At 46.9% G+C, this 9,873-nt stretch overlaps 2 protein-coding genes across 7 annotated transcripts in view; both read left to right on the top strand.

Moving 5' to 3' along the window:
* The window catches only part of Got2 (glutamic-oxaloacetic transaminase 2), a 31,480-nt gene extending 26,372 nt beyond the window's left edge, over positions 1–5,108 (top strand). Inside the window, exon 11 of the mRNA XM_031336872.1 lies at positions 4,932–5,108. Coding sequence (XP_031192732.1) covers positions 4,932–5,108 — 177 coding nt within the window. The remainder of the gene's footprint in view (positions 1–4,931) is intronic.
* Positions 4,921–9,873, top strand: part of Slc38a7 (solute carrier family 38 member 7) — a 16,929-nt gene continuing 11,976 nt past the window's right edge. For 3 of the 6 annotated variants that reach the window (XR_004110228.1, XM_031340997.1, XM_031341002.1), the window contains exons 1-3: positions 4,921–4,958; positions 5,534–5,638; positions 8,695–9,082. Coding sequence is in view for 5 of the 6 variants with exons in the window: in XM_031340997.1 (XP_031196857.1) it covers positions 8,813–9,082 (270 nt within the window). In the remaining variant the exon portion in view is untranslated. The other 3 variants (XM_031340998.1, XM_031340999.1, XM_031341001.1) reach the window with 3 other exon arrangements.

Below are 9,873 nucleotides of genomic sequence, written 5' to 3'. Positions count from 1 at the left end.
ATCTGCTCTAATCATGTTGAAGTACTGCCGCCTGGTTTCTCTGTTACAATAAAATTACTATAGACCCAGCCACAGTCTGCTTTTCTACTTAATGGGAGGAAGGGGTAAGAGTGGATATATATCCCAGAAGTCTGGAGTCACATTCAGCTGACTGTAAACCAAATGATGGATCAATTTTCTAATCCTGACCAGAAGTGCATCTTGCTCTTCATCCTGCTTTTCAACTGGTTTGGTCCAAAAGTGTAATTCCTCAGACAACAGGAAACTGGAGTCATCTTCCCAGAGATGCTGTTGAAGGATAGAAGAGGCGGTAGAGCTGACTCCAACTGTCTAAAGGAATTGAATTCATAGTTAAATAAAAGGTGACGACTATATCCGGGACAATCGTGGGTTACCACCCCCATCCGCAGTGTGAAAGGCTGGTACTGTGGCATCAATACGCTAGGCTGTAGCCATAAGTTTTAATAAAATCCCAATTTGGGAGAGGTGAGCAATGATTCAGGACTTTATCCCAAAAACATGAAGATATCACCTTTGCCCACCCACTGCTATCTTTTAAAGTGTTATTGCTCTGAGATTCCCAGCACACTGCTCGGTGACCTCCAGATAGGGGTGTGTGTGTGTGTGTGTGTGTGTGTGTGTGTGTGTGTGTGTATGTATGAGAGGGAGAGGGAGAGATACATGGCACCCTTGTGAAGGTCTGAGGACAATCTTGATGTCAGTCCTGAAAGGCCTTCCACACTTTTGAAACAACATGTCTCACTGGCCTGAAATTTGACCATATAGGCTAACCTGGCCCACAAGTTTACCAGCATGCTCCCATCTTGGAGTTCTAGGATTACAGAAACACTTGGCTACACCCAGCTTTTCACATCAGTTCTGGGGATCTGAACTCAGGTTTTCCTCTTGTGAGTTGGTTCTGTGTTTTCTATTCACCTGCTACTGTTTAGTCCTGAGGGAGGTTAGTCCTGTGGAGGGTGGGGCATCCCAAAACAAAACAGAAGAAAGGTAACAAAGTTCATAGGGGACTACTAAAGATGACACATAGCCCAAGAAATCCTAAAGGGGGAAAGAAAAACCTACCAGCTGTATCAAAATACCGGATCTCAAACTATGCTACAAAGCCATAGTAACAAAGACAGTCTAGCAGAGCTAAATAGAGAACTCCCATAAATCCACACAGCTATAGACATCTAGTGTTCTGGGCTGGGGGGAGTGATGTTTCGGGGGCTTGGGGGAGGCAGCTTGAGACAGGGTCTCTCTGTGTAGCCTTGGCTATCCTGGAACTCACTCTGTAGATCAGGCTAGCCTTGAATCCAGAGATCCTAAAGCTGTGGACCACTATTTAGATTTCTTTTAAAGATTTATTTATTTTATGTATATGAGTACACCATTGCTCTCTTCAGACACACTAGAAGAGGGCATCAGATTCCATTCCAGATGGTTGTGAGCCACCATGTGGTTGCTGGGAATTGAACTCAGGACCACTGGAAGAGCAGCTGGTGCGCTTAACTGCAGAGCCATCTCTCCAGCCCCCCTAGATTTTTTTAAAAAGATATCAAAGATATACACTGAGCCTGGCAAGATGGCTCAGGTGCCTGCTACCAAGCTTGATAACTTGAATTCAATTCCAAGGACCCACATGATAGAAGCAGAACACTGACTCCTGTAACTTATCTTCCATCTTTGGTATATATGTGGTGGCATGTGTGCAAACACCATACATACATACATACATACATACATACATGCGTGCATACATATATACACTGGGGAAAGACATTCAGTAAATGGTGCTAACCAAAACTAGATATCCACCCGAAGAGGAATGAAATTGGGAGCTGGAGAGATGGCACAAGGGTTCAGAGCACTTGGTTGCTCTTACCGAGAACCCAGGTTTGGTTCCCAATACCCACATGGCAGCTCACAACCATCTGTAACTCCAGTTCCAGGGGATCCAATATTCTCTTCTGACCTCCAAGGGCACCAGGCACACACCCAGTTAACCTACATACAACAAGCACATACACATAAAACAAATATGAAAAAGAAAATGAAAAATCTACATCTATCCACTGCACAAAAATCAATTCATAAGCTTGGCATGGTGGCACAGCATCAATCCCAGCACTCAAGAGGCAGAGACTGTGAGTTCAAGGACAGCATGATCTACATAGGAAGTTCTAGGCCAGCCAGGGCTACATAGTGAGGCCCCCATCTCTCTCCCACACACATACACACCCTCAATTCATGATACACCAAAGACATTAGTTTAAAACCTTTAACACTAAAACTGCCAGTGAAAAGCATAGGCAAATAGTGGTGACATAGGTGTGGGCAAGGACTTTCTGAGAACCTTAATCCTCAAGGGGATGCATTGTGAGGATGGGATCCTGCGGGCAGTGGAGAATCCTGCTGTGACGTCAGGGCTCTCATTGGAAGAGATGGGCGTCAGCTTGCTCCCCCTGTGCTCTACATAGGACCCCAGAATGAAGCAGACAGGAGGCCACACCAGAAGCTTCTGTGAGGGCAGCCAATCCCAGATTCCCCAGCTCTAGAGCAGCAAGCACTCCTAACCTGTGAGTGATCTCTCCAGAACCAGACTCCAGATAGGAGATAAACCTTGCCAGAAAAAGTACATATCAATTTAGCAACACTTCCACTGTTTAACACACCCAGCTCACAACATTCAGTTGCAGCAGCCTGAATGGAGAAAGCATATATATATATATGTATATGTGTGTGTGTGTGTGTGTGTGTGTGTGTGTGTATACACACATATATATTGGTTTTTTGAAACAGTTTCTCTGTATAGTCCTGACTGTCCTGGAACTCACTCTGTAGATCAGGCTGGATTTGAACTCAGAAATCCACCTGCCTCTGCCTCCCAAGTGCTGGGATTAAAGGTGTGCACCACCACTACCCGGCTATAATTTTTTTAAAGAGTTATTTATTTTTATTTATGAGTACACTGTAGCTGTCTTTAGACACACCAGAAGAGGGCATCAGATCCCATTACAGATGGTTGTGAGCCACCATGTGGTTGCTGGGAATTGAACTCAGGACCTCTGGAAGAGCAGTCAGTGCTCTTAACTGCTGAGCCATCTCTCTAGCCCCCAATTTTTCCCCCCTTCCCTTCTTCTTGCTCTGGTCACCACTCACTCTGGCCCTGCCCGATTTATTTTTAAAAACAGGATTTCATTATCTAGCTCTAGTTGTCCTGGGACTCTCTATGTAGACCAGGCTGGCATCAAAGTCACAGAAATCTGCCCACTTCCCCTGTGCTACCATGCCTAACTCAACACCATTTAAAGGGAAAGGAAATGGAGAACAAGGGTTTGGGGGTTGACTCCATGGGTAAGAGGCACGAGTGTGGAGACCTGAGTCAGAATCCTCAGAACTCATAAAAAAGATGAGACAGGCAGATCCTTAGAACTCTTTGGCCAGTCCATCTACTCAAAATGACTAACTTCAGGTTTGGTAACAGGCCCTGTCTTGAGAGGATAAGGCTGAAAACAAGGGAGGAAGACACCCAATGTCCTCTTTCCTCTACATTCCTCCCTGCAGGCGCATGTACCCACATACATGTGCACATAGTCATCTACCACACACAGACATACATAAAGAAGGGATGGATTAGAGATATCTGGTATGACAATTGAAGGACTACTCAGTCCAGGAAGCAGGTAGGAGGCTAACAACATATCTTTGCCTCCCCCTCTGCTCCTCCACATCCAATCCTGCAGTCTTATCCCCACCTTCTGAAGTCTTTCTTCCCACCCCTCTCCCTGACCCTCATCTCCACTGGATCACAGATAATTATCTCCTAGCTTCCCTCCCCTGACTCATTGTTTCATCCCAGTTCCAAACTCTTCTGCAGGCACTCCCTTGGAGCCCACAGGCCACTCTGGCCAGGGAAGCAGGTAGGCTAACTGCAGATCTTCACTCTCCCTCCATTCTCCAAAATCCAATGTCATGGGGAGCCCACCAGAGATGATCCCTCAGATACAGTTTAAAGGCAATTGAAAGTCTATCCCAGCCAGGCAGTGGTGGCGCATGCCTTTAATCCCAGCACTTGGGAGGCAGAGACAGTCAGATTTCTGAGTTTGAGGCCAGCCTGGTCTACAGAGTGAGTTCCAGGACAGCCAGGGCTATACAGAGAAACCCTGTCTCAAAAAAAAAAAAAAAAAAAAAAACAAGAAAAAAAAAGAAAGAAAGAAAAGAAAGAAAGGAGAGAAGCAACTCATGAAAGTTGCCCTGTGGACTCCACATGCATACTGTGAGTGCCCAGACAAACATATGTAAAAGAAAATAATTAATTAAAGTAGACTGTGAATATAACTGAAAAGTATCGCTCTTGCCCAGAGCCCAGATTCAAGCTCTAGAAGCACAAATAAAGAGGCAGAAAAGGACTTCATTTATAAACGACATACAGCCAAGTACAGAAGCCAAAACTCTAGGCATTCACAACTTCATTCAATAAGTTAAGAGCCTGAACCGCCTCAGACACTTCTGAAATCTAGCCTTGAGGTTGTAGCTCGGGATTAATGAATGCTCAAACTGGCTCTCTCTCTTGTTCAATGGTCCCTCACACTCCTCAGTTAAAGAAACTCTGGGGTCACTTGCGGCGGCAATGAATGCAGGAACAAACATAATGAAGCCAAATAGCTTTGGCCCGTGGCTCCTGAGAACAAAGATGCCAAACCTCTTAACGCTCTTTCCAGGAGGAAGGAACAGTATTTAATTTGGCCAAGGGACCAAGTCTAAAAATAACTAGATAAACGAGTTGGCAGACAGCCGCTGGCTCAGAACCCTTTTTGGGTTGAGAAGCTAGTCCGAGGGTGACACTGGCTTAAAAACTACAATTCCCAGAGTGTCCTGGGGCCTGTGCTAGCTGGACGGTCATGTGATTCAAGCTCACGTGTTTCTAGAATCGGCTCCGGAACGTCACCTACGAGGTTTGTGAAAGGAGGTACGGGAGGTGCAGGTGGGGTTGTAGGGTTCCTGGGTCCTTGGAGTCCTCCATCACTGCTGAAAACAGATCCCTTCAGGGCTCCACAGCCGCCTTTCCCTGTGCTCTCTGCGGCACCGGTGCAGCCACGCCTTAGCCTGGGCGGCTCTCCACTCAGTCCTAGGCCAGGATCGAGTTAGCTCCGGAGTTACGCAGGCAAACCACGGATTTTACGCCAGGCTTGGGGCTCACCCCAACCCACCCTGCTCAGGTGCTCGCTGTCCCACCTCCTAATGCAATACAAACCTCGTATTTCAGTGCTGGTCCCAGGTTGGTCTGGGAAGCATATGAGATCTATTGCATCTCCGACCCAATAATGGGCATCGTGCTTATAGCTCTGGCCCTGCCAACTGCTCACTGTGACTTTAATGTGAACTCTTCCCTTCATGGACCCTTTCCCTATCTGAACTGGTACTCCACTCCTTGCTATATAGGTTATTCAGAACTACTCAGTTTAATCTCCCACCCCCTGCCCTGTTAGACAGCCGCAAAAGGTCAAACTCTTCTTTCTTCTGACTGCAGATTGTAGGTAAAGCCTTGAGATGAACTTGAGGCCAAAAAGGGAGGTGAGGAGACTCTGACCCCATACCTTTAGGCAGAGGCAGCAGCCCTCTTCTAGATTAGCAGGTAAGCTGGGAGCAGAGGGGCTGAATAATTGGGGTAGAGGTAAACGCTCATAGACCAGTGAGAGTGGTCCAAGGGATGGGATTACTCATACTGAGCTTTTGTGTGGTTGCAGGAGAGGCTGGGCAAATGGGGGAGGACTGGGTAAGAGTGCCAAAGGGAAACCTGCTCCCTAGACAGACTTAGGGTCATGTGACCTTAATGTCTGTTTCTGCGGTGTGAGCGATGCGGAATGGGTGGCCTTAGACCTCTCTGGAGCAATGCCTGGACCAGGGGAGTCCCCAGACTCCCTTCACTACTCAGCACTGAGATTTTGCTGAATTGCTGGCTGGGGAGGGAGATTGTGTCATTAGAGGAAGAAGTCTGTGGCTAGACTGGTGTTTCTGATTGTGGCCCCAGCAGAGGGCCACAGCACTGGAACTTTGCCCCTCAGTTGCCCAAGGACAGATGTCCCTGAGCTCCTGCACTTTGCTCTTCCTCCTGGGTTGATGTCCCCAGCTTTGTGCATCATCAGAAGGCACATCTGGGAAGCATCCCCAGGGGCCTGGGTAACTATTCTAGACCTCCTCCTTTTCAGTGGGCTGACCTTATCAAAGGGGATGGACAATGGTTGTGGCTGAATCACTGCCTTTGTGGGGAGGAAATGGGATTTAAAAAAAGAAAGATTTATTTTATGTATGTGAGTATATTATCTCTTTCTTCAGACATAGCAGAAGAGGGGATCGGATCCCATTATAGATGGTTATGAGCCACCATGTGGTTGCTGGGAATTCTCTTAAAAGCTGAGCCATGGCACCAGCCGAGATTTTCTTTTTTTTTTTTTTTTTCATTTTTTTAACTACAGAGACTGAGAATGTGAATGAGTGAGCATGCCATAGTTCTTATATGGAGGTCAGTGAACAACCTGGCCATTCTTTCTGTCCACTGTATGGGAGAAACTCAAGTCGTCAATCTCGACTGCAAACACTTTTACCCATTCAGCCATCTTACCAGGCCCAAAGTGGAGGTTGTTAGGGATCATCTCCCAAGCCTCATTTATGATAAACACAGGCTGTACCATGCCCAGCCTGGTAGTGCTTACTAATATCAGCAGACTCTAAAGTGGAGCTAACGTGACTTACCTAAGGTCATGGAGGTAGGAAGTGGACAGGCTAGCTTTTGGCCCTCTGGGCATAGCCCCCCCCCACTGGCCTCAAGTGGTGTGTGTGTGTGTGTGTGTGTGTGTGTGTGTATTTAGTTTGTTTTTTGAGACAGGATTATACTGTATAGTTTAGGACTAACTATGTGGTCCAAGCTGACCTTGAACTCACAACAGTTCTCTTTCCTAAACCCAAGTACTGAGATTACGGGCTTGAGCCTCCTTAGGGCTACTCTTGGTGTGGGCTTAGGTGTGGCTCTTTAAGAAACATTATTTCTTTTTTTTTTTTTTTTTTTTTTTTTTTTTTTTTTTTTTTTTTTTGGTTTTTTGAGACAGGGTTTCTCTGTGTAGCCCTGGCTGTCCTGGAACTCACTCTGTAGACCAGGCTGGCCTCGAACTCAGAAATCCACCTGCCTCTGCCTCCCAAGTGCTAGGATTAAAGGTATGTGCCACCACTGCCCAGCGAAACATTATTTCTTTTGCAGGTTCAGACTCTGCACTGCAGTGAGAACAGTGAGGGTCAGTTTTCAGAAGAGTGAGCCTCCTAGTTTTCAAGACGAAAAGAAAGCCTGAAGTTAGGTTGTGTGTACCCCAAGAGTGAGAACAGTCAGATGAGAAGACCACTCTCCAAGTGCAGCTGGCCTGGGAAGGAGACAGAGGCAAATAGACAAATGTTCTAGGAGGGACTGGAGAGATGGCTCAGCAGTTAAGAGCACAGACTGCTCTTCCAGAGGTCCTGAGTTCAAATCCCAGCAACCACACAGTGACTCACAACCATCTGTAATAGGATCTGATGCCCTCTTCTGGTGCGTCTGAAGACAGCTACAGTGTACTTATGTATAATAATAAATAAATCTGGAGCTAGCAGGGACTAAGTGAGCAGGGCTGACCAGAGCGAGCAGAGGTCCTAAAATTCAATTCCCAACAACCACATGAAGGCTCACAACCATCTGTACAGCTACAGTGTACTCACATACATAAAATAAATAAATAAATAAAGGCAGCGGGCAGTGGTGGCACATGCCTTTAATCCCAGCACTTGGGAGGCAGAGGCAGGCGGATTTCTGAGTTTAAGACCAGCCTGTCTACAGAGTGAGTTCCAGGACAGCCGGGGCTATACAGAGAAACCCCGTCTCGAAAATCCATAAAATAAATAAATAGATAGAAATTAAAACAAACTTTCCTGAGGACCTATGTGACAGGAATTGCCACATGGGAAAAAGAGTTAACCTGAATTTTGAAATGCTTTGAACGCCTCGAAGTTTGACATCTGGGTTCAGGGAAGGGTACTGTGCTAAAACGCATCGAAACATCCGGAGGTCTTGGTAGCAACTCTGGTGGGGACTGTGTGTTCCTCAGACAACCTAGGAGACCTGGTGGATCGTGGTCCAGACTGTTGGGGTGTGCTCACGGACCATCCTGGCTCAGGCTTTGATATCTAGGAACCTTCTAATCACAAGACTGCCAGAAGATCAGATGATCTAAGACACGTCTGTCCCACAGGTCCCCTGGGGCCTCTCCAGGTGCTGGGATTTCAGTACCCTTCTATTCTGAGTCCTTTATTCTCCTTGCAGTGCTGGGCATCGTTAGACAAGTGCCCTATCGCTGAGTCATATCCCCAGCATCGCAAACTCATTTATGTTATAAACTCTTATTTACTTACCTCTCTGGCCTATAAGAGTGAAACCAGTTGGATGTGCAGCTGACATGTTTCTATGTCTGCCGCCCACCCTGTGACCTCAGTGCCGAAGTCTGCCCAGAGCAGCCCTGCATCTCAGCCATGGGCGCTCTTGCTGTACACTTGATGAGGGCCTGGTACTGATATCCTAGCCATATGATCTTGGGAAAGTTGCTTCAAATTTTTGTGCCCCAGAGCCACGGTTTCAGGATAAACATGATAATCTGCCTTTATCTAACCTAGGTTGACAAGAGTTCCCCGAGATTAGAAGCCCTGAAAGGACAGGCATCCTCCCAGCTACCCCAGGAATGTGGTCGTGAGGCAGAGCCCACAGCTTTCGGAAGAAAAGTAGTCTTGGGCCATGGCCCAGGTCAGCATCAACAGCGACTACAGCGAGTGGGCCTCCAGCACTGATGCTGGGGAGCGGGCCCGTCTGCTACAAAGTCCCTGTGTGGACGTGATACCCAAGAGTGAGGGGGAGGCGTCTCCTGGAGATCCAGACGGCGGCACCACGTCTACGCTTGGAGCCGTCTTCATCGTCGTCAATGCCTGCCTCGGGGCGGGTCTGCTCAACTTCCCAGCAGCCTTCAGCACTGCTGGGGGCGTGGCAGCTGGCATTGCCCTGCAGATGGTGAGTGCCTGCGCTGGCTGCGGAGGTAGGCGGAGGTAGGCCATGTGCAGGGTTCCTCTGGTTTGCAAGGGAGGCTTTGAGTCAGATGAGCCATAGGGGACATATGCTGTCAATTCTTCCCTGCCTTACAAGTGATAGACATTACCAATCTATTCCAGAACTTTCTGGGTAGCCAAGGGTGACCTTTAACTTTAGATCTCCTTGTTTCCCCATCCCAGGCGCTGGGATTACAAATAAGTGCCACCATATGTGGTTATACTCAGTATGGAGGATCAAACCCAGGACCTCATGCACGCTAGACAAGCACTCTACCGACTGAGCCCCAGCCCCAGCCCCTGCATATTTAAGTTTTTAGGTGTTATGTTGATTTTTGTGGTTATGTTTAACCACGTTTTAGAATTATTGAAATGTTTATTAATGGAACATTAATAAATGTATTGGCTTCAAAATATAAAAAGAATGTTTGTGTTGGCTTCAAAATACAATGGAAAGATAATAAAATGGGGGGTGGGGAATCTTAGAACTCAAGAGGTTGAGGCAGAAAGACCTTCACGAGTTCACAGCCAGCATGTACCACATGTTATTATCCAGCCTGGGCTACCAAATGAGACTTTATCTCAATAGACAGCAACAACAAAACAAAACAAAATAAGAAAACAGAAAAAGGAAAAAGGCAAAGAAAATCATAAATTGTTTTTTTGTGTTCTTCTTTTTCCTTTTTTCTTTTCCAAGACAGGGTTTCTCTGTGTAGCCTTGGCTGTCCTGGAACTCACTCTGTAGACCAGGCTGGC

This window comes from Mastomys coucha, unplaced genomic scaffold (assembly GCF_008632895.1).
Source record: "Mastomys coucha isolate ucsf_1 unplaced genomic scaffold, UCSF_Mcou_1 pScaffold22, whole genome shotgun sequence".
In the NCBI taxonomy this organism is placed as follows: Eukaryota; Metazoa; Chordata; class Mammalia; order Rodentia; family Muridae; genus Mastomys; species Mastomys coucha.
The sequence above is the reverse complement of the archived record's forward strand: the minus strand, read 5'-3'. Positions and strand labels throughout refer to the sequence as shown.